The sequence below is a fragment of the Protomyctophum parallelum genome, assembly GCF_964188405.1.
Source record: "Protomyctophum parallelum genome assembly, chromosome: 15".
Classification (NCBI taxonomy): domain Eukaryota; kingdom Metazoa; phylum Chordata; class Actinopteri; order Myctophiformes; family Myctophidae; genus Protomyctophum; species Protomyctophum parallelum.
The window spans coordinates 11863134-11889128 of record NC_139710.1 but is presented as its reverse complement, the minus strand read 5'-3'; the positions used below and the strand labels follow the sequence as shown (position 1 = coordinate 11889128).

At 43.0% G+C, this 25995-nt stretch overlaps 2 protein-coding genes across 2 annotated transcripts in view; one reads left to right on the top strand and one right to left on the bottom strand.

Moving 5' to 3' along the window:
• Positions 1 to 25995, top strand: part of LOC310872171 (guanine nucleotide-binding protein G(q) subunit alpha) — a 148306-nt gene that overhangs the window by 60690 nt on the left and 61621 nt on the right. The gene's annotated exons all lie outside the window — the stretch shown is intronic.
• stpg2 (sperm-tail PG-rich repeat containing 2) overlaps positions 1 to 25995 on the bottom strand; it is a gene marked incomplete at both ends in the record, with an annotated part of 59314 nt that overhangs the window by 13731 nt on the left and 19588 nt on the right. Inside the window, 3 exons of the mRNA XM_083783326.1 lie at positions 20032 to 20124; positions 20299 to 20462; positions 22891 to 23050. Of these exons, the coding sequence (XP_083639452.1) occupies positions 20032 to 20124; positions 20299 to 20462; positions 22891 to 23050 (417 nt within the window). The remainder of the gene's footprint in view (positions 1 to 20031; positions 20125 to 20298; positions 20463 to 22890; positions 23051 to 25995) is intronic.

Below are 25995 nucleotides of genomic sequence, written 5' to 3'. Positions count from 1 at the left end.
CCATATACAAGCCGCACCGGACTATAAGCCGCACCGGACTATAAGTCTGAGCTACGTTAGCTCAGAGCCTGAGATGGCTCTGCGTTAGCTGTAAAAATCCATAGATTATCCGCACCATTGTATAAGCCGCAGGGTTCAAATCATGGGTAAAAAGCCGCGGCTTATAGTCCGGAAATTACGGTACTCACTATGTCTTAGAGAGTAATAGGTTGTTAGTAACAACCTATTACTCTCTAAGACATAGTGAGTACCGTAATTTCCGGACTATAAGTCAACAGTGCTAACGTAACAACTTGTTACGTTAGCACTGTTGAGTCATAATACTAAGTCTGGTATGATGGACTCTATAATGGGTACGCCAGCCCTAGAACCCCATATTTGGGCATGGTTGACTCATCGTGACGTCATTCTGATGACAGTATATAAGCGAATGAAGTATATAAATAAAAAAATCAGTGTGACATTCTCATTCATCAGACATCTGCACACTACTATCCACTTTGAGACTCTCCAAGACTCTTCCCTACTTCCACCATTTAGTGAACTTTCAACCATATAGGTTTTTCCACACAACCTGTCCCAGAAAATGGGTGAGGAGACTCATACGGAGGACCAATCTTCCTGTCCAAGCAGAACTCCATCCCCATCACGGAGAATGCATAGCAGCAACATTGCCGACGAATCAACCGCCGTTCCTGGAACGAGTGAGTCTCAATCTTCTCCGTCCCCATCACGGAGAATGCATAGCAGCAACATTGCCGACGAGTCAACTGCCGTTTCCGGAACGAGTGCGTCTCAATCTTCTCCGTCCCCATCACGGAGAATGCATAGCAGCAACATTGGCGACGAATCAACCGCCACTCCTGGAACGAGTGCGTCTCAATCTTCTCCGTCTCCATCACGGAAAATGCATAGCAGCAACATTGCCGACGAGTCAACTGCCGTTTCCGGAACGAGTGCGTCTCAATCTTCTCAGTCTGTGGTCTTCTCCTGTCCTGAGTGTCCATACGCCTACTCATCTCAGGTCTTCCTCTATGAACATTTGAAGAGGAGCCACAACAAAGTCTACTGCCAAATGAAGAGTAATGGACAGATCATTACAGAACCAAGATCATCTCACAATCATCAAAACGTTACCAAGACTTTACCTGAACCAGGAGAGGTACAGACACATCAGCTGACGTACACAGAAAAGAAAACCCACGTATGTAAACAGTGTGGTGATAGTTTCAACCATTCACGTCAGTTAAAGAAACACCAGCATCTCCACACTGGAGAAAAACCTTTCCTCTGTGAACAGTGTAAAAAGAGTTTTTATCGGCTATACAGTCTGAAGAAACACCAGCACCGCATCCACACCGGAGAGACACCCTTCCACTGCCAACAGTGTGACAAGAGCTTCAGTTGGACAGGTGACCTGACCAGACACCAGCGTATCCACGGTCAAGATTCAAAACCTTTCCGCTGTGAAACGTGTGACAGGAGTTTCATTTTGTTGTGCTACCTGAAGCTACACCAGCGTATCCACACTGGTGAAAAGCCCTACCGCTGTAAAAAGTGTGATAAGGCTTTCAGTCAGCTAGGCAACCTCAAGAGACACCAGCGTCTGGCTCTCCATTCAAAGGATGAGGGTGCCTAAAGCTAAGTCCGGTCTCGAGTCCACATTTTCATTTACTCTGTCTCGTCTCGGTCTCGCTCACAATTTGACTCGAGCTTGACTCAGTCTCGGACCAATAAACAAGTCCCTACAATGCAATGAAATCATTGTATTATACCAATATTATGAGGAGCCCATTCACATTAATATTATAAGAGAGCTTAACTCATAAACCACCAAAGTGGAAAAAGCAGTACTCCAAAATAAAAGATGCAAGATGCAATTCCTCATATTATATTGAGAACGTTGATGAGTTTCGGCAACAGCCTTCTTCAGAGAAGAGCAAAAATTATAAGAGTGCTGTCTGGTGCTTATAGACAGCTATCTTGCTAATGTTAAGTAACGGAGTGCAGCTGTCTCCCTGCTCTCGCAGTGTTTTATGTAAAACAAACGGTCTCGACTCTGTCTTGCCTCCCGCCGATCTCGGTCTCGACTCAGACTCGATCCCCTTCCATACTCAGCCTCGACTCAGACTCGGCCCCCTCAGACATGGTTTTGACTTGGACTCGCTTTATAGGTGGATTCGACTACAACACTACGTCTACGTAAAGCATCAATATGGTGTGAAACACACTCCTGGACAGGCCAGATGAAAGACAAAATGGGCCAAGAGGCACCACTATGGACAGGCCAGAACAACCGCGGTATTTCGCTCCCATGAGTCTTGAGCACTACTATAGACGGATCAGTGTGAAACCTTTGCACACACTCCCAGTAGGTCAACCCATGTTTATAGAATCGGTTCATGGTTGCACTATAACAAGCCGCTTCACATCTTGCCCTATAGACAGACCCCTTATCAGACGACGCCAGACTAATAACAACCTGTAAGCTCGAGCAGGCCGGCACCACATGAACCCCACCACTCATAAGATGCAATGCAAAAGTGGTCACTGCACTCGCATGTAAAATGCACAACATCAAACTTCCAGATGCTGCTTGTCTCCCAGTATATGGAGGAATTAAGAAGGCGAAGAGGAAGTTGAATGAATTGAAACCAACACTCCCCAAAACAACTGGTTTGGGAATCTGTTGGGAATTTGTTACATGAAACAGTCACCTGCGCGTCCAGTCTGAATGTTTGTAAACAAATAATTGGTCTATAACTCACTATATAAAAATATAATGTAAACAAAAACCCTGGATCCCTTGGAAAATTATGCACATTTCCATTATGTAGGCCTACGCTATTATACAGTCAAACACAATTTCACTTACACCTATAGGGGGTGCCACAAATTCTACAGATTTTTTTGCAGAAACGTGTTTTTTTTTCATCTTCACCAAATTAGGCACAGACTTCCGTATGAGTCATGCAACAATAACCATCAAACAGAGGGTTTTGAATACCAAATGTATGGATAGGGCCAATTTTTCACAATGTCACGAACACAACATGGAATTGCATGCTGCCTGACTGGCCTCTTTCACGTCTGGCCATGGGCACGCCACGCCATAACTGAGAACAGTAGCACCTGTATGTCTCCATGCAGCTTGTGTCCTGATGGCTGCACTGCACGATAGACACAGCCCTGGGTAGGCAACCTGGCCCGGCGGAGATCTGCACTCCGTGGAGCAGACTTTTCTAGTGATAGTTCCGTGTTGCTGAGTGTGTTGCAAACAGCTAAATTGTTTCATATTGTTAGGATCAAACGTCACTACCGGGAGTGGGGGTCCTGTTTGTTTGGGTCGCATGAATAAGACAACCATTAAAAGTCCATAGACCTGGCCGCCACATGATGTCATGTCGGAAAGGCTGCACTCATGTGAAGTGAGGGACGCCTTTCAGGCCACCTGTCACATGATGTCACAGGTTGTACAAAACATGCAAATGAACAGTATCATTTGTTTATGATTACAATTGAGACAATGAATCTGCATTGGATATGTTATATACAATGCCATGTGTATCTTTCCCCAATTCAGTATGTTTGTGCTATGTATAAGAAGCAGCCATAAAGTACGGTCAATCTCTCCATGTTGCCCATGTGACATATTTTATATCAACGCACAAAACAACGTATAGTGCTCATTAATGTGCAACAAATCATAGTTTAGTGCTCATTAAAACTCTTCCATCGCCACTAGGGGGCGCAAAAAGGCCCTGACTGCCAGTTTCAATACATTTTTTAAATTTATTTTAATTTTTATATTTTTCGTTTTTGCCCAACGTTATACACGTTTGTGATCAGAATAAAAAGGCTGTTGCAGGAAAATAAGAGTTTAATGTGCTGGGAAAGTTACTCTTATCTTGTCATAGCCACATGATTCTAGCCATGTTCTCACTAATGACCTGCTAAGTATGCATATGATCTGACAGTTCCCATGCTATGAACAAATGAACGCTGCATTTCCATGTACAGTTTTGACTAATGAACATGCATAAGACATGAACTGTGTGTGTGCGAGCATGCGTGCGTGCTCTGCTCATTTCTCTTGAATGTTCTCTCATCCACTACCACAGAATGCTATGTTCCAACTTATCTTCACTTTACACGCACACACAAAGCTGGGCATAGAAAAACAAAACAGCAGTTTGGGAGCAGGCTGTACCACTGTGAAGATCTGAGTAACACTAGATGGCATTTTAAGCTGCCTAGACTAAATTGGAACACGGAGTTATTTGAAATGTGTTTACACCTGACAAGTGGTCTTCAAGGTCTTGTCTGCACAGGCTACTTGATATGCCACCCCTGCCATCACCATGGTAGCTGGTGTATTAACAAAGAAAGAAATAATTAGATAATATTTTTTTTGGCATCTCAGTGTGCAAGTAAAATGCAGTCTGAAGTAGAATTCATTTTCTGTTCTATTTCCTTCATCCCTATCCATTCCATGTACTGAAACAGATGACTAGCCTTTATTTTATATGAATTTGAGAGTTGGTTTTGTGTCACCGTCAAGCCTGGTGTCTTGTGAGTCGTGAAGGAGCTTACTGATGGAGAGTCTGTTTTTAGACTGGAAGGTATGGCGAGAGTGTAATGAGGTTTTAGAGAGATTGTTAAAGTGGATGGAATGATAGCGACAAACCAGATGGCGTTTCATTCTCACATTATAGGTAACGGTTTGCTGACAAGGAACCCTTTCTGCTACTCAGATATTTATTAGTTTTTGATTATCTGTTTTCTTTCTTATTTTTTAAGGTATTTTACTCACCATTTTATTTTATTGAATATTCTAATCTTTCTTTTTTCATCCCTTCTCATTCTCTCACTCCGTCAAATGTGTGCTCATGTGTGACAGTGAGTTTGTCGCCAGATCTTTTCTGCCTGTGTAACTCAAACCTGTGTCTCATCTGTCTTCCTGTGTATGCAGCGCTAAGTGAGCCGTCTGTGGAGTTTGGCATTGCCGGGCTTTCTGTATAAACACTGACACCCACAGCTGGGGCTCTGCTAAACCACCAGTGTTATTGTGGGAGTTATGAGGGGGGGGGAGGGGGGGGGGGGTGTTGGCTGTGCAAACGTCCAAGCTCCAGCACACCTTGCTGGGCATGTCTCTCCCTGGCATCCCCTGGCTGTCTGCCTGGCTGGTTGGATGTCTGGCTTCTGAGATCCTCACCTGCTACCTAACAGCTGTCCACATCTAAACACACACACACACAACGCACAGCTGCTGCAATCAGACGATATGAGCAGCATATGTATGGTATATACACACACACACGCACGTCGCTCGCATGCACGCACGCACGCACGCACGCACGCACGCACACACAGCTGTTGTCCAGCACAGACACAGCTGCAAGCCACATGGGGACATTAGGGAATGGAGAAAAAGAGGGGGGTGAACCAAGATGGAAGAGATATACAGCAGATATACAAGGTACAACCAGACCAGAGAGGAAGGAAGAGAATGACATTAAAATTGACAGGAGAAAGGAAGACTCAACCTTGATACCCTAGTCACCCGACACACGCAACCTCAAAGTGAATGACCTGGCTTTGGTCATTTCCGACATCTCACTTTCCCTAACCCAATCTGAAACCGGAGCAGAACTTTTTAATCCGTTTAAAAACTGATCCAGATTCCGGCCAGTGTCACAGGTCCGCCTCTATCTGCTGACTGTTCCGTTATTCTGAGACAAATACATACAAATGGGATGCAGCCTCTCGCAGACAGACTCAACTTTTTCAAAAGTGGGTCGATACAAATTGAATTTGACGGATAGGTCGTGCGGCGGAAGATGCATGAATGTGACACCAGATGGAAAAAAGGTGTACCTGAAAGCCTTCATTTATCTAAACTATAATGTGATATTACTTCATGTATCAAAAGCAAAGCGCATTCCTGCCTATATTTCTTCATTTGAAGACACTTGGAAGAGTCTTAAAAAACTCAATTTTCATCAAGATGACAGCAGAATTTATATGGGAAGGCTGTGACAGAGACAGAGACAGTTATGGAGACATTTATAGACAGAAGAGATGGAAAACTATAGCGCCAGTGGAAGACAGCAAAAGAGGTTTACAGCAGTTCTGTGTAGGAAGGAGTGACAGGTGACAGTACAATGCTTTGCTTCTCACTCGATGGTACAGCTCCCATCTGTTGCCATCTTGTAGCTGCCATTCTGAGATCTTTCTAAGTAAAAGTTATGTACAACAACCCACTCAGCAGTTCAGTGTTTAGTTACATAAGCAAGAATTGTTTTACTCTCAGTCTTTACTGTCTGTATACGTACATCTTTGCTGCTGCCATGCCCACTGCACCCTTGCATATTGGAAATGTCTTGTTGTAGTGATTATTTTATTTGCTTCAGTTTTTTAGCTGGGCAACATTAGCTCAGCTTGTGAACATGGCACTTAATTAGCACTTAGCAGACACTGTTATCCAGAGCAACTTACTGTACAAAGAACAAGATCAGAGTAATCAGCAAAATAGTCAGCAATTAACTTAATAATTTCCGCACGTAGAATGCAAAGAAAACTATAAAAGTAAGGTCCTCAGAGCGCAGGTCTCTGCCAGGCCGGGTGGCCGACCCAGGCTAACCCTGTGTCAGTGATCAGTGCAGCCGTCAAGAAACAAGGAATCCTTAATGTCTTCATGAGTAACCTTGTTTGTCATTCAGCTGAGTATATTGAGCACACGCTTCAGTGGCATAATGGTGCGTTCAGCTGTGTTGCGCGAATGGACCTCATTTGCAGTTAAACTCAACCAACTTCATGCAAATTTCTGAAAAAGCATCTAATCAAAACCTTGGCAATGGCATACGGTATCTATCATGCACCGGCCGGCACAAAGCTATCCACATCTATCCATATGAAATTAATTGGATCCATCGATTTGCCATCCGTCAACACATTTGGCCTATCAGCAATCTAAGGGGTGTCGAGGCCCAAGCAGTGGACCCCTGATTATTCCAATTCTAGTGCAACATTCTGTACATTATTAGGCGTCAAGCCCGACGGGGCGAAGACCCCTTATTGTTTTCGTACTTCGAAAAATCGCTGTTTTGGCAGTTCTGTGCTGTCATTTCGTGGGAATCGCTAAAGAACTGAAGCTCACAGTCATTGGTCAAAAGACCTCTGACCTTTATATCTCCCAATTAATTATATGATAAGCTCTATCTACTCTTGACGTCAAAAAATCTCCAGTCTCCAATCAGTGAACGACACGAGCCCGGAACATGGACCCTGATTGGGTCCAAAATCTGGACCCTGCTAATGGTTGATTTGTGGGCGTAACAAATAGTGACATCATCTCCAGTCTCCAACTTAATTTAGAAGAGTATGACGCACTGCATCCATTGTTTCTATAGCTCATTGCGCATATACCTTGACCCCACCGCTGTGCGTGTGTGCGTGCGTGTCACTGTGGGTGCGTGTGTAAAGTCTTTCTAGTTATTACCCACCCTGACACATTAAAAAGCCGTTCCCACTGAACGGTGACTTTCAGGGGCCGTTTTTGGCTTGTGTTGCACTTGAGTTGTTTTATAACAGCAAGACAGCAGGGAAGAAACAATAACCATGACTTCACAGAGAGAGAGAGAGAGAGAGAGAGAGAGAGAGAGAGAGAGAGAGAGGACGGGAGGGGAAATAAAGGAAGGAAAGAGACTTTAACAGAGCGTATGTGAGCTTTTTCTCCAAGCATCCACACGTCATAAAATCTGAAAGTGCTACACAGACAAGTTACCCATCTGTGGTCCCAGCACATTGAAGTCTCCTTCCCCGCTCTTCTCGACTCTTGTCTTCAACTCACTAGTGTGTCATCACTTTCCCCAGTCATCTCAGTCTGACTCCATGCTTTTCATTTATGTATTGTTCCTTTCTTTTTTACTTATATACTACTACTACTGCTAGATTATTTTTCTATATATATATAGGCATGCAAGAGGGAAGTCAGTTGAGAGCAAGCTCTCTTTTCCAATAACGCCCTGATTACAGTACACAACATACAATATAAACACAAATACATTACAGGATAAGAAACAATTCAGGGGTGTTGTCCAGGGGTTTTCTTTTTTTTGACTGCTAGGTGTGTTTTGTTTTTTGTTTGTTTTTTCTTGTCTTTTTCTTTTGTGTAAGTCATGTGAATTTTGTATGCTTTATTTAAAATCATTAAAAAACTATGATGACAAAAAAAACAAAAAAAACAATTCAGAGTGAACTAGAAAAAGTGCCCTTCTGGGCACAGGTCTCCACCAGGTTATCCACAGATCCGTGCAGTTAGAGGTAAAAACACTTTTCGGCCAGTTATAGCGCCACCTTGAGGCTGAGTTGAAATTGTTCATGTGGCATTTCGTCCTCGGCCTAGTGGGAATGTGGGTGCACAATTTCACGGAAATCACGCAATGTGTTCATGATTTGCAGCATTTTGTTTGAAACTGAGCACTCCTGTGAACTTTGGAAGCCAATCTTAACCAATGAGGATGGAGTCTGAGAAATCTGAAAGACCGGTTTGGTTGAATGGCTCTAGAGAGACTGTGTACCAATTTGCGTGATGTTTGGACAAAATCTGTAGGTGTACTGTGTGTGTGCAAAATTTGGCATCGACCGGGTTAACGGTGGCCGAGATTAGCTGCTCACGGACGGACGGACGGACGGACACACACACACACACACACACGGACGGACACGCGGACGGACGGAGTGCAAAACATAGTCTCCCTCCATGCCTTCGGCCTGGTGGAGACAACAAGTACAGCTAGATCTCAAATGGAGCCTTACAAGTCTTTTAAAACGTTCAAGTGAAATCAAGTTGTTCAGTTTTAAGATTGGTTGTAGACAGTTCCACATGTGAGGTGCATAGTAATGAAAGGCTCAGGCTGTATCCAATTCGGAATTCACAATGGGGACTTGTAACATAAGGTCGTTTTGTGAGCGGGTGTGAGGATGGGTGAGGAACCCATCTCCAGTTATAAACTGGAGGGCAGAGTGGTAGATTGTGTCGAGTGGTGTTAGTGACGACGGAGCTGCATGCATATAGATAATATCACCATAGTCGATAACTGATAAAATTGTACTTTGAATCAGCTGCTTCCTATTGTTTAAATTATAGCAAGCTTTGTTTCGATAGAGGAATGCTAGTTTTGGTTTCAGTTTAGTGATGAGTTGTGAAATGTGGGTTTTAATTGATAGTTTGTCGTCTGTCCAAATGCCCAGATATTTATATTTTGAGACTCTTTCAATAGGAGTCCCTTCTCTAGTTATGTTAAAGATTGTTTGAGTGGCATTTGGTTTTCTAGAGATTTTGTTTTTCCAGGGTTTAAAAGCAGTTTGAGATTAGTGAGGGCCTGTTGAATTTTGTGAAAGTCTGTTTGTAGGTTTTGAAAAGCTAGATCAACTGAATAGATGACGGTGTCGTCCACGTAAAGATGTACTGCACTATTTGTAACTCCACTGCTAAAATAATTTATAAAAAGTGTGAATAGAATCGGGGCTAGGATCGATCCTTGAGGGACCCCCTTGCTGATATTTAAAAACTCAGATGTGTAGTCTATAACCCACATTAAACCCATGCCATCACTTGGCTACTGTCTCTCTCTCTCTCTCTACATCTGAATAATAGATAGGAGAGTATGGAGGGCAGGGATTCAGGAGTCCAGAGTTGGTGTTCGCTAGTAGACCACACTCTCGCATCACATCCAGGGGGGCAGTCAGCCAGATATTTCGTGAAGCCTCATTTGAAATCGGTAGTTCATATAATGGCCTGTTGTGGCGCTGGACTGGACCCAAAAAGCCCCATAGCTCCATAGAGGCCCATGTATTTTGGCCCAACTTCACCTAGACTGTATTACCTTAATAAACATGGTCATGAATACTTTCTGCTTCCAGTCACTAGTTTAAAGTCTCATTTCTAATGTCATAATGTTCTTTTTGGAAAATTATGGTCCCATTTATTTAAAAAATGACCATAAAGTCGCTCATGTTCTGAGGGGCGTGGCTACCGTTACAGTCTATGATCGGGATTCCCCTCCCACTCGAGTCAAAATAAAAACCAACGGAGAAGAAGGGGGGAAGTCCCGCCTCGTTGTCTGGGCCAGCCAATGGCCAGCTGGGCTAAAACGGATCTAGAAAGATGGCGACTTACAGTGCATTAGAATGCAAGGGATTTCAGGCTTCATTTTACGTTCATGTTAGACCCGGGGAACGCTTTGTCCATATTTTTTACAGTCTATGATCACATCACATATCGGTACTTGGGAGTGAAGGGTTTATAGTTCACCAGGCCAGTTTCAGCCAGTAGTCCGTTTCCTTCTGTTACTTTAATTGGTACAGTACCTGTTGGTCTTTGGACAGTGATTACATCAGGCACTACTGTAAAGAACACCCCATTACACACACATATATATATATATATATATATATAACTCAACTGCAACTGGTTACCCCAAGAGTTGCCATAGCAACAACTTCCATGGCAATTTAATAGTGCAGTTCATACACGATATGGCCAAAAGTCAGTGGACCCATTTATAATTAGTGTTTCTAATTAGAGCTCTTTGTTCCAGTGAAAGGAAATCTTAATACTACAGCTACAATTACATTCTACAGACAATTGTGCTTCCATTTTTGTTTGCGGAAGGTCATTTCCCGTTTGTGATAATAAATATCTATCATCTCTGGCATGCTCCAGGGCCCCTGTTTAGCCATGTTCTGCTCCCTGTGTCTCACCACAGATTTGAACAAAATGACCAATGTGTCAATGCTTGCCTTGAATGAAAAGAACTCAGTATTGGTCAATATTAGTTGATGGGTTCAGATTCAGATGAGTTATTTAGCCTTATTATTTAACTTGCCAACATGGGCCACCGTTTGTATATGCAATTCACCAAGAAAAACAAACTTTTGTTTTAGTTTTAGTTTGAAAGGTTTTACATATTTGAAAGAATATTTTATGAATGCAATGACAAATGCTGTTAAAGGAGATAACATGCATGCTACATAAACCGGATACATAGCTGTCTCCTTTGAAATCTTATCTTGTGTATGTGATGTGTATACCAACTGTATCCACAGATCTGCTAAGACTGTATGATTACATCAACAGCACGTTTGGCTTTACCACGATTACTGAAATTTCTTTTTTTTAAGTTGCCATTTCCTTGAGTTTTAAAGTTAATGGAACAGGCAGGGGCCAGAGAGGCAACAAGGAAGACGGGTGATCAGACACATGAACCTAATACATGCTATAAACTCACTCTCAAAGTAAACAAATGGTCCGACGCGATTGATGGCAGGGAGACAGAATACCTCGCTGCAAGCAGTCTTATTATTATTATTATTATTATTATTTCTTAAAGATAAAAAAGAGATTATAAAAAAGACATAAGGAGAGATTGAGGGACAGACCACCTATCAGAATACATAGAAGTCAATACAGCCGCTGGACATGGCCGTCACTCCCACCAGTTTCTTTATGAATTCTCTCCCTCCCTCCCTCCCTCCCCCTCTTTCTCTCTCTCTCTCTCTCTCTCTCTCAGCACACAAACTCTCTCTCCCTCTTGTGTTCTACCCATTGTTCTTCTATGAGTGTGCTGGATAGATTGAGTAGAGCATGATGTCTTTGGTGGGCGGGTTGAAATGTCACTAAGCATGGTCCTCACGGGGTTGTGCGTTTGTGTGTCTGTGTGCGTGTGTTTGCGTGCACCTGCATTCTTGCCTTCCTGGGCGTCTGGGTGCATTCTCTGTTTCTCCATGCACACGCACGCACGCACGCACGCACCCACGCGTGTGTGCGCATGTGTGTCCTTGTGTGAATTTGTGCACGTATGGTGGACACACAAGTTTGCATGTGCATGCACTTGTGTTCTCACAGGGCCTGCATATCATCATCATTGCTGACAGTAAAATCCATATCCAAATCTATAACCCTATTTTCCCTTTTTTGTTGTTCCCATGCCTTCGTCATCCAGTTGCCTCTTGTATCTCTGATGAACAGAAGGGGTGGGTTGACATGTCATAAGCTTTCCATGAATGGATCAAAACCGCACAATGAAACACACAGGCAAGGAAGTCAAGATGTGACAAAACCCTGCAGGGCCATAACATACATCCATGGATACTTCACGGAATGTATTGTGTGCACACACGTACCCGTGTGTGTGCGTACCCATGTGCGTGCGTGTGTACAAGCATGTATAGTATCTGTCTATCTATCCATCAGCTGTTGCCTCTCCGTCATTGGCCTGCACCTCTGTGGTTATCTGCTGCGCGGTTGGTTCCGCCTCTCTGCAGCGCTTCAGTTCGATAAATGTATGTTTAGCAAACAACACTCTAATTAGCCCAACGAGAGCTAATCGTACAGATAATTGCACATTATACAAGTACATCATGCGCCCACTTTCTTGCCTGTCCTGCTCTCTCTATCGGCCTCCACTTTTCTTTCAGTGTTTACTCCTGTGCCTTCTCTTTCCCGTCTCCCTGAGGAACGTGGCATTTTTCCAATCTCCTGTCATTGACAGTAATGAGGTTTTTACCCGGGCAGTGTCACTGCTTGTTAGTGGCAGCTACCTGTAGCCGTGTCTTAGGACCCTAGGCAGGCAGAGGCTGTTGTGCGAGACATCTGTGTAATGCACTGGTTATTACTGTGTTGTCCGAGGACCCCCAGGGTAGGGGTGGACGATATGGCGATAATTATCGTCGGGACGATACAACGTCTCCACGATATGGCTTTTTAGAGTTATCGTTTTCATCACGATAAATGTGCTGCATCAGACAGTGAATGCACACTCTATATATGCAGTTCTATGCCGTAATTTTTACTTCTGCAGTACGACAGTTTCGTTCACAAAAAATAAAAGATCTACAAGCTAACCACACGTTGCTACGGCACCCCAATGGACGGCGTGGTTTGCTTATAACTCTGTTGAGTTCTCAGCACTCCCAAAGTCCCCGCCCCCTTTCTTCTAGGCAGAGGGAAACAGCATTGCGCTGAGCTGTAGCCTCATGTAGTAAACAGCTCAACATGTCGAGGAAGGGCGACGTGTTTATAGTTCCCAAAAAGAACTCCACGTCTGTCACACAGACAGAGCCCGTGTGTTAAGACCAACGTGACTCGTCTTCATGGATATAAACTCACAAAACAACAGCATAGACTGCAGGACTCCTCCACCACCATTTACCACGCTATCGTCTGCTACGCTACAGAGTAAATTGTCCGTAACACCGGGGCTCCACCGGGCGCATCAGCATCGCGTCTCCGTCACCATCACAGAATGTTCCCCTTTTAATCAATGAAGGGGTCACCATTAAAATTGAACTGGTTCGTTTGTTGACGCACGCGACGGAGACGCAACGCGCCCGGTGGAGCCCTGGCGTTAGGCTGGCCACGGCTAGTAGCCAAGCACCAGAGCGCGCGCCGCTCACTGTACACTCGTCGCTCGCTTAATAATCATTAATTTCTGTATCAATGCGGACATAACGTGGTAAATGTTCATAAGCACACAAGTGTACAAAATGCTTTTTACACTTGATTTATCTCCAGAGTCCTCAGTCCTGCACCCCCACAATGCCTATGCCAGTTTAGCCTTAACATCTACATGTTATTCAATGTATTACTTTAGCACAAAATAATCTTTTCTAAACCAAGCCCTCATTCAAAAGTTATGTAAGTAAGTAAAATGAAATGTTATTTATAAAGCACCTTAAGAAACAAAGTTAGAAGGTAAAAACAAGGAACATATCAATCACAGTTGTGACAATATCAGAACAAAAACAGACGAGGCAGAACAGAAACATAGGGATATACAAATGAATGTATTTTCTGTGAATTAACTCAGTTTAATCCAGTGATCCTCAGCCATTTTAATTTCAAGGACCCCAATAGAAAAGGAACCACCGCTCATCCGCTGAAAAAAACTTTAGAGAGGTGCTGGAGCCACAAAGGGAATAAGAGAAAAAATAAAGGGAAGCTCCGCACACTCAGATCTGCGCACAATCAATTTATTTTGGCAAGCTTTCGGTCTACTGACCTTCTTCAGGCATTTCAAGGACTTATCCAGGAATTTCAAGGACCCCCAAATTAAATGTATATGAATTAGCCCAGGGTGACAGGGTCCTATAGGCCTTTTCATTGTGATTTTCATCTCTGCACTGGGACCCCATGTTACAGACATGTTTACAATATTTTACAACAGTAGCTACTTATATTTTGTTATTTAAAGCTGTGATTATTTATTTAAGAAGCACTGTTCTGAACCAATGTTCGCCTTTAAATAAATAAAAAATGAATCATCCTTAACCTTTTAAGCTAAAATAATGATGACCGGGGACTTAAAATCATTGTTTTAATTGATGGCCTTCATGCCCTGGCACTTGGCCTTGTGCCCTCAAAAAGTTGACCACACTAAAGGCCAAATGGGACTCATAACAACTTTTTGGGAATCATTTGAATGACCACCTGTGCATCCCGGGACCCATATTTGAAAACCTATTTACATCACTGATACAGCGTCACACAAAAGCAGCAAAAGTAGAAGATCCACAAGCACGAGATGTGTGAGTGAAGTGACATGATTTGAGCTTGTAGATCTGCTACTTTAGCCCTTTTTGAATTTGAATCCTATATGGGATTTCCACCGACAGAGACGATAAGCAGAGCTTGCGGATCTGCTATTTCTGTTGCTTTTGTGTGATGCTATAGTATGGTAGAGCATACATTTGCAAGACATAAAATATAAAAAAAATGACAACAAGCGGTTTCTGCTGACAGCTACATTATAATAGTGTGGGGTGTGTGTGCTCGTGCACCGATGAGGAGTTTCTCATGGTATTTAAATGTCTAAATACAGTCTAAATGGTATTTCTTAATTTTTTGTTACCTTGTACTGTTAAGTAACTTGAAAAATAACCATAAAAAACCGCGCGCGAAAATATCGTGATAATATCGTGTATCGTGATAAGCTTGAAAAAATATCGTGATAAAAGTTTTGTCCATATCGCCCACCCCTACCCCAGGGGTCCTTGAGGGCATTCCAGGGGATTCCCAGCTAAATGATTTATAGTTAAGAACCAAATGGACACTTATGGGTCTGTAACAAGTCTACAAGTGGAATCAAATGTACCCACATGGTTCCATTTGTACACAGTCAGAGTTAAAGTGATACAGAGGATTTCACAGTGTAGGAGAGGGGGGGGGGGGGGGGTCCGTGACCTAATGTATACTACTGGGTGTCCTTGAAATGACAAATGTTGATAATCACTGGTGTAATGGTTAGGCTTGGCAAAGATGTGTTTAACACCCATTACATATTACTGCAGTAATTACCTACATTGAATGTCTCTGAGAATATAACCGGTGATCACAATTGGAGGATCATTTATGAGCAAGGAAGCACAATACAAGCTTTTAACTAAACCCTACAACAAAGAATCCTGGCATGACCCCAAAACAAACTGATAACCTCCCTATTAACAGCCTCATCACTCTCCCCCTCATCCTTGAACACCAAGACATGCACTCAATACAACCATCTGTCTTTCATGCCTGTGTCAATGGTGACAGCCCAGATTGAAATTGATAGAGGCAACGGGGGATGGAAACTCATTACAGATCGTTGACACACAGACAGTCCACCTCTAGTCAAGCCTCAAACCTCTGGGGGAACGGACAATATTTCACTGATTAGAAGAGAGAGAGAGAGAGAAATTCTACTGCCTCGAAGCAACAAAAAAAAAGAGAGAGAAGCATTGGTCTAAATTAGATCCAGTGCTCATTCACAACCAGGGGTGGCTCTGGATATCATCCCTGTCAGGCAGAGTCCACTACTTTTCAAGACATGGAGAAGCTTATCCCAATGGATCCAGTGTAGTTATTTAGTCAAGATTGTTAATACTTTTCGTATTAATAATTATAAAACCCACAGACACTCTTGTATGAGAAAGAATATGGGCAAAATGGGTTTCTATTCTACAGCTTGTAAGGCAGAGAGGAGGTTATTAGAGGTGCTGGACCAGGAGACATGGGAAGAGCAGAGGTGAAGTAACCAAAGTATACTGTAGGACGCAACGAGAGGAAGACAAACGACGAGAGAGGACGCTTGGAGCAGAGAGGGCTATGGAGAATGGACCGGATTAGTGAGAGGAAGGGGAGGAGAATAGGATGACAAACCATGGTTTCACATACAAATTAGTACTATGCAAGACGATCAAATTAAAATGATGTTATCATGATTCAAAATGAAATCCTGATGAGAGCAGATTGTCCCAGTATCAGTCACGGCACCAGCAGAGTCATTTAAAATGCATGTGAAACAAAGGGAACTTTTATGCAACACATCGACATGTACCTCTACCATACACCAAGATACTCAAAGGTACAGGTTCTCTGAAAGCCCAGCAGTTATTAGAGAACACAAACAGATGAAAGTAATCACTGTCCTTGGGGAGAGAGATGACAAATTTCCCGAGGGTGCTTTATGTACCGGACGAGACAGCTCCTATCATTTCATTTGACACGGTGCTTCTTTCATATTACCACCTTCAAAAGCCACACAGTCTGAGTCATTCTCTCAACTAAAATATTAACCTCTGCAGTTGGAACAAGCTTTTAAGAAATATTCTTCCAAAGATAAAGTGCATAGCAAAGACATTGGCGTCTTTAAGCTGCAAGCTTCTCTTCTTCCCCCACCTCTGTCAGATGAAAAAAAAAAAAAATTGATTGGTCCCGATTAGACACTTTTAATATTAGTCTCTGTGGGAGGTCGTTGCCAGGGCTGTAGCGTGGCATGTGGCTAAACGCTGAAGCTGGGACGTCTCAGAGAGATGTTTCATTAACTGGTCATAAAGGAAGCTCTGCGTGGAGCCAGTGGCTGTCCCTCAGATCCTCAACTACACAGGAGACTGCAAGACACCAGATACCACCCAGAGAGGGAAGGAGAGAGATAAAGAGACGGATAGAGATGGAAACAGGGAAAGGGAACTAGTATGACAGACACAGAGTGACAGAAATACAATAGGGGCAGAAGGGAGAAGGGATTAAGTGAGAGAGGGAAGGTAAAAAAAGAAAGAAAAAGGGAGCAGTACCTATACAGGGATTAAAAACAAGACATGTAAATGGAGCCTTTTTGGGGGGCATGTGGATAGGCGTGAGGCATGAAGCAAATGGGTGAACTGACAATTTCCGGAGGAGTGGTGTGTTCTTCCCCACCTGCGATTGTTTGCTATTTTGGAGACTCAACGTGTGCCGATGTGGGAGGAGAGGTGCAATCCAGTGCTATTTTCAGCACACTTAGTGGGTGGAGGCACACAGAAAGATGTCTCCAAAATCATACAGACCTGGTTTTATTATACTTGTCTGTTTCACTTTGGTTTGAAGCCCTCAAGCTGCATTCGTGTTTTATGCATGCTAACCTACACGACAGTGATTGAAGGCTTGTATAAAATTACACTGTTGTGCGTCATGATGGACAAAGAATATTGAAGGCATATATAAATTTCACCTTCATAAAAGGCTTACTGATTTGTCACAGATAGTTAGATAGATAGATAGATAGATAGATAGATAGATAGATAGATAGATAGATAGATAGATAGATAGATAGATAGATAGATAGATAGATAGATAGATAGATAGACCCAGAAATATACATTTTCAACAGAGCAAATGTATGTCCTTGTGCAGAGTAATCAACAATCAATTCTAAAGCATCTCAAATGTGCCAAGCACAGATGACGGAAAATTATCTTTGGAGGAAATAACAAATGCATCTAATACATCTGGCACTGGTTCTATGACAAACATTTCACAGTACAAAGCCCAGTTCATAAGACCAGTTCATAATCACCAAATTAAAATCACAGATGGATGTCTGCCTCCTAGGCGGATTCTCTGCTCAGAAACAGTTTGATGATGTCCAGTTATGGTGTGTAATAATCTATGTAGTTGACCCATCAGTAAGCTTTTTATGAAGGAGAAACCTACTGTATGTAGATATTATGCTAATATGCTTTCAATATTCTCTGTGCGTGGATACAAGGAATTAACCTTTTCATGTGTGGGATAAAATGCAAAAAAAAACATGATAAAATACTGAATATTTTCCAGCTTTAAGGATTCCTACCAAGGTGACACAGACATACACATAACATGTGTAAAGTTGGTTAAAGTGATAGCAATAGCAATGAATAAGTACATACCTTTCGGTCTGCCGTTTGTACAAGCAGGCAGGTGGCAGGCAGTGCAAGTTATGCACTTGCAGCCCTCATTGATTTGCTAATGACACAACAGCTATAGCACCTTTCCCTCCACACTGATGCACGGCGAGTCCACAAAATACCAAACACAAACAGACGAGGGCAACACATCACTGCACATCAGGAAATTGTGAAATTTGCTGCACACCTAACTCCAGTTCGCTTAGCTTTCACAGTAGTAGTAGCCTACTGTAGACTAATTCTAGCTGATTTATTTTAAAGAGCATGGGTTAGCTCAACTCATGGATGCTGTGTTATCACATTGGTGTCTATAATTGTGCACTACGTCAAATCAATGCTAGTTTGTTCCAAGTTTGTTATCTACTTATACTACTGTATATATGGAGAGATATACATATCTATATCGTATTTTACAATATATTTGGGAATGTGGAAAAATATTTACATAAACTATTCTATAAATAATGTACTATGTCTGCCAGTTGATTGTGTTTCCATGGAATTAAAAAGGCTATAAGTCTCTCAAGTTTGCCATCAAGAGTTTCTTCTATCTCCATCAGAATGAAACAGAGCTAAGCATCCGAGTGAGGAATCGGAAAACTGTTTCATACAAAAAACAGCGTGGCGCCTTTGTCACGAAAGCAAAACAAAAACATTGAAATAATAAATGCATTAAGGAAATACTATTACAGAGACTATTAACACTATCGGTTCTTAACATAATGTAATAATGTCATCACATGTTAATTTGTGATCTGCAGCTTTCATCCAAAGTGTTCATTCCATGATGCAAATGTCTAGTAGGGCTAGCCATGTTGGAAATCAAGTCCCTCAAACCTTTGGACTCCCACAGAGAATGTGACCGTAACCCTGACAGTGTTCATGTTACATGCACTTTCTTTTTAAGGCTACTGCTAATTGCCGGTATAGTAATATTTTGAAAGAAAGAAAACATAATGCAACTAGAACTGCACTCTGTCGATCGTGCCTACTTGCTTGTTGCACACAAGTAGACCATAAATGGCCTACTAGTGCGCAAGCAGAGCACGCAAGTACTGTCGACCGCTACAAACTGTCAAATCTTATCTGTGAAAGAACGTCTGAAATATTGAATTATTAGGTTTAGCTATTTGCTACGTACCTAGTTTTTGGAGGTGAAAAAGTAGTATTGTTAACCCATTATGGGCGGGCACCCATTTTGGTGTTAGCATCATTTTATGCTTTATCTATTGAAAAATAGCAGATCTACAAGCTCATAGCGCGCCACCGAGTGGCGCGCTACGAGCTTGTAGGTCTGCTATTTTTGAAAAATCGAAGAACGACTGACATTTTTAGAATCTGATCTCAGGTCAGAATGGGTTCATCAGACCAGTGTGTGTCCAGTGGAAACCTCGTATGGATCTGATCTCAGGTCAGAGTGGATTAAAGGAAATGCCTCTATGTATATGTATATGTATATGTAATTTGTAAATTGATTAGCGGTATACTGTGGTTACTTTGCGTATGCCCCGTTTGATGCGTATGTATCGTAGCAGCATCAGGTATAACTGGTATAACTAGCTCTGGTATAACTAGCTTTATTACGTCATATAACTAGCTTTATTACGTCATATAACTAGCTTTATTACGTCATATAACTAGCTTTATTACGTCATATAACTAGCTTTATTACGTCATATAACTAGCTTCGGTGTGGAAAGGTGAGACCGATGAGGGAGAGTGTGAAAGGACTAGAGGAAAGGTGGCATACAAGAAGAGAGACAAACAGAAAGAGAGACTTACTTTGGCCTGCGATGGTAATGACAGACGATCAGTAGCTGATTTGAAAGGTGCTGTGTGCTGCTTTTTATAATGCTCCTCTATCTCCTTTTCCACCTGAATACGCGCGCACACGCACACGTGCACACGCGCACGCGCACACACACACACACACACACACACACACACACACACACACACACACACACACACACACCCACACACACACGATCATTACCATCCCGACCTTCGGCCAGACGAAGATAATGAATGAAGGATGAATGTTCCTACCTCATATTGTCCAGGACCCGGGGCCTGAAGCTCCTGCTTCTTGTGGAAGATAGTGGTGCGTTGAGCTGTCGAACCAAAGCCTCCTTTCCTAGTGCTCTCGGCATAGGCCTTCTTTAAACTCTCCTGAGCTAAACCGCAGTCAAACACATTGTATGATCCAGGACCTCAACACAGAGAGAGAGAGAGAAAAGAGTGTGTGTAACATGTGGCAAATCACCCTGCCACTGACACATAACAGCTTTTAGTATGTTTCCTGTGTTTTCCCATAAATTATGTATAAATAAGGAAAGCCACACCTTTATTATTTAAGTTGTAGATCATGTTATCACAGTGCTTCCTGGTTCTGGGCAAGGACTAGGCAAGAGGACAAGACGCGAAGACCATAAGGGCGCCGCCATGTTGCTCACATTGTGCTCCATGGAAGGAAAGAAACATGGCAGTTGAGACCAGGAAGTTGGACATGCACAAATCATAGATATGGCACAAATGGCCCAGCAGATGGCGTGATGCCAATGAAAGGAGAGATGCTTGTACAAATGGTGGCACGGTGGCACACTTGGTAGTGCTGTCGCCTCACAGCTAGAAGGTCCTGGGTTCGATTCCCGCTGGGGACGCTGTGGGCACTGGCGGCGTGTTCCCTCCTCTGCGTCATCAGTGCCCATACCCGAGGCGGGGGTTGGCGATAGGGCCTTTCTGTGTGGAGTTTGCATGTTCTCCCCGTGTCCCCTAGGGTAGATACCCTCACAAAAACATGCCGTAATCCTGGTCTCTAAAACTACCTCCCCCTGGCCAGCCGGGGCGCCTGATGGAGGGGAAAGGAACTGGTTGGAATAACGTGTCCCTTCCACACGCTACGTCCGGCCGGGGAAATTCCCCTCTGTCAGGTGAAAAGAAGCAGCTTGGACTCCTCATGCATAGAAGGAGGCATGAGGTCAGTCCGCTGCCCCCCCAGGTTGGCAGAGAAAATGTAGCGCCCAGGATTACATTAGATAATTGGCACTGGGTGAAAAGAAAACTGGGTTACAAAATCGTGGGATAAAAATTTAGATTAAAAAAAAAAGATGCTTGTACATAATGTCACGTCAGACCAACATTACTGTCTGTGTGATGATCCATGCTGGGACTTACTTATCCATTTGCTGTTAAAACGTTAATATAAAAAGTAAAATGCAATGACGTGACATATGTACAAGCATATCTCCTTTCAGTGGCGTCACGCCACTGAAAGGAGCAACATGGCGGCGCCCTTACGGTCTTCGCGTCTTGTCCTCTTTAGACAGTCCTTGGTTCTGGGCAGTTTATAGTGCCTGACTCCATTGTATGGACTATGGAGCATTGGATTGGTCCATCTTGCTGGATCATGCCAACTGTAGGTTTTTGTAAATAAAGTACTATTATTGTGGGTAATGTGTAACTCTTTAAATGTGGTTATGCATGTGTTAAAGTAACTAATGTCAGGCTGGTAGTTGTGGATTCAATTCAGGTTTGGTATGGTCCAGTGGGAGGGGCCTAGCCTATTTAAGAAGGGGGACCTGCCCCTTTCCAGCAGTAAGTGAAGAGAAGACCCAATACCAATCTGGCCCATGTGTAAATAGTTTTGCAAAATTTTTGGTCACAATATTCCTGGACTGTGAAAAGGCGAATCAAAAGTCACACTTGTGTGAAGTGAGGGGCGCTCTTATCATCATACATCATCATACATCACATTTCGTGCTCAGCCAATCAAATCATTACTGTGGTACAAGCACACATATACACACAGCTGTGCATATAGGAGCTAGTACCCCTCAAAAACACTTTGCATCAAGGATTCTGTCTGGCTATTTTTGCTGTTTTTGCTGTTTTTTTTACCATACTGTACCTACCCACACTAGGTCAGAGTGTGACAGTACAGTATGGTAAATGGTAAAAAGGTGAATTTATAGCACTTTTATCCAAATCGCTTCACATAGATTGTGCATTACATTCACCCATTCACACACACACACACACATCCATGTGTGCGATGGCGGAGGAAACCTTGCAAGGCATCAACCTGCACATCGGGAGCAATTAGGGGTTCAGCATCTTGCGACAAGGACACTTCAACACTAACTCTGAGGGAGCCCGGGATCGAACTACCGGCCGCTCTGCCAGCCTCTATACCCCTGAGCCACTGCCCCCAATGCTCTGTGTGCGTGCATGTGTGTGTGTGTGTACACGAAGGAAGCAATAACATTTGTCATTGAGGGATGCAAAGCACAGAGACAAATTAACTTGCAGAATGCAGATGCTACTCAAATATACTGTAGTGTACACATACTGTATACACACATGTGTGAGCGCAAGCCTAAGAGCCTATTAGAACATTAGCAAAAATGAACCTATCATGAATCAAAGCAGCTAGATTTTTAATAGGTTGTGAAGAGCTCTCTGATGGAGGAGAGTTGTATCTGTGAAATAACTTTGAATTTAAGAATATCATATCAGTTACAGGTGAAATATCAAGCATGAGAAATGAAAGACTGAACTCTCTCACTCACGCACACGCACACACACACACACACACACACACACACACACACACACACACACACACACACACACACACACCTGGTGTGGCATGGTTCTTGTGTCTTGTGGTGAAGCGGACTGCGGTGAGTCCAAAGGGACTTCTCTTCACTCCTACAGGTCTCCTCAGCAGCTCCAGGGCACAGCGTGGGTCATTGTACGTGCCAACAGGGGGCGACAACTCTTTCACCAGGCTGAACCTCTGATTGGCCGAAGGAAGAAAGAAAGAGACAAAGTGAGAACGGAAGAACTTAGGGCACTTCTAGGTTTTGACCTAATCTTGTGTTTACTGTTTCTAACTGTACGTTTACAATACCTGCCGAGTGTTGAAGGTAGCATAGCACAGTCACAGTAACTAATGTCAAAATGCTATAAATATCAGCTTTAACTCGGTAAAATCGTTGTACACTCAGCAGTATGATGTGGGTTGTTCTAGATCTCTTTGTTAAGTTGCTGATGTCAGTGCTGATTCAGCGTTTCAATAATTGAAGAGTTTCAGTAGGTGCATAAATGGGGATATTTCATCTATGTATATCCATTTAATTAGCCAATTGTGCCTACTTGTCAGACTCAAAATGACTCAAGGTGAACTATCTTTGATAATTATTTTAAACCTCTTCCTGTGCTGCTGCTCTCAAATTAGATTTTCAGCTTGTTGTTATCAACAAATGGACCATCTTCTTCAGAGAGCGGCATTTCCAAATTAAACACAAGAACACACATGCACCCAAAGATAAGCATGCTCATATGCACACAACTACACATACACTCACATGCTCACACATGCACACCTACAAAAAACAGTATACAGACTACACACATGCATACACACATATATGTACTGTAAAATGTAAACATCCAAAGAACCGCCTTAAGCATTCTACACACGTACATTTCTATTCCCTCATATCCACCCTGAAAGTCAAGGTCACAAGCACTGAGGCACATTCCTATTGACGACCTAATTTGGTTGAAACATGCCAGCCATTTAAACGACAACACAAATGGCAAGTAAAAACATAGGAGTGAGTAAGTTCACTAGTAATGCACAGTTGAATTATTGAGCTGAGAGAAATCAGAGGAAAAAAAATCAGACAGTGAAAGAAATTCAGATAAAAGAGGAAAGGTACGTAGTTATAGGAGGAATGGAATGAGAGAGAGAAGGTAATTAAGAAGGAGGGCAGGGCAGAGATTCAGGATTAATGCCAAAATACATTCTTAGAAACTTATTTTTAATCAGCTAATTAACTGAAGTTTGACAATGCCTGGCTGGCAAAATACTGGCTTTGTTATACTTTTGAACACTTGAACTTGATTTGTACAAATTTCAGAGGTTAATATGATGGTTGTCCAACCATGCAACCCGATCTCACAGAAATGCGTAAATAAATTCTGTACATACACGCCTAGAAAACACAAAACTCTGTACACGGAGGCGTGGCTTTAACTAGTGCTATTTCACCGTAGCTGAGTCGGGCTGGGTGAGTTTGACATTATTTACTATTCTGTGCATATCGGGTTACAACTCGGACGGGGCTGAACTACCAAACTTCGCAACGCTCAACACGGCAACTCGCAGACCTTTCGGGGAGCTCAAAGAAATGTTTCAAGTTATGAAGAGATTATTTTCCCATCATCAGATTCAGTTTCTTGCAGCACACATTAATGGGCTTCCAAGTGACAAATAATTGAGTGCTGTCACTTTACAGTGATGAAGGACAGTACGGGCCTCGTGGTGCTCTGATGAGTGTGATTCTGATTCACACCCAATATGTTTCAAAATGGTTCTGGATTAAAATAAAAACCTTTCTGGACCTAAGCTTTTCTAAATGCCTAGTCACAGAGAATCAGAGTTATGATCAAATTAAAAAACAACACTGCTATTACTGAACCTCATTTTCAAGTATATGGTGAGCTTGTAGATCTGCAATTTTTGCTAAACTGAAAGTGGCTTTATGTTGACAATTGGAGTAAAGTATTACAGATGACAAGCAGCAGATGTACAGTTTATATACCGTTTTCTAAATGATTGACAGGGATGTTGTTTTTTCTCACCTAAACTGCTATGAGGGGGAGGATAGTCCCCAGGGGAACAGCAGGATTGAACAACACGGAGGAGGGGGGGGGGGGGGGTGTGAGAGGAGAAATATGATCAAAGGTGAGGGGAGAGGAGCAGGAAATCGAAATAGATGACTACTAGTGGTAGTGGAGAAACAAAAAAAGGAAATATACTGGCAAAGGAAACAGAGGAAAAGTGTCTTGTCTTATAGATTGTCAGCCAGAGGACACAGGGAAAAAAAGTATGAAAAGAGGAGATAGGGGGAATAGGGGGAAGGAACAAAGTAATATTGAGGGAAGAGGGGATGAGAAAGGGCAAGGGGAATAGAGTGTCAGACTGTCGCTTTGATACTGGGAAATTGGGAATCAGTGTGAGGAAAGAGAGGAGAGAAATGGGGGGACTCCAGCTGGTCCTGTTATCATCCCAGCCTCCCCCCCCCCCCCCCTCCCCATTCCCCTGGATGCAGGCATCAGATGATGCTGGCCTTGCTGGGGGACCAACATCTAAGAAAACTGTCTCCTTTAGCTGTGTGCTGTAGATATGTGTGTGCGTGCGCACGCACGCATGCATGCTCACACGCATGCTCACCAGGCGGCGGTGATGACTTCACAAGGTCGAGCGACGTACTTGCACAGCGTGTGGTCGGAAGAACCGGGTCAGAGCCACACACATGACACATATATGCATGCCACACACACAAACAAACACACACGCACACACAACGTGAGTGTGTGTGTGTGTGTGTGTGTGTGTGTGTGTGTGTGTGTATAGGCTACTCTGCTTCTGTCAGTCCGTGTGCTACTTCAAATGCTTCCTTGAATGTATTAGCTCTCTATCGCAGTTGCCTTTGTGTTTCTCTGTATGCATGTACAGTATGTGTATATTCATGCACTTGTCAGACTGATACTTAAAACATCTGTCAAACTTCCCAATGATCGAGTACTATGGCAACTGAGTGATTTCTCCCCGAATAAAAAATACACATCGATCTCAAACTCAATAAATCCATCTTCACCTCCAGGCCAGCTGAAGAGAATCTCCACTCCCAGTGCATCAATTAAACAAGGAGAGTCTATCACACTTTTCCT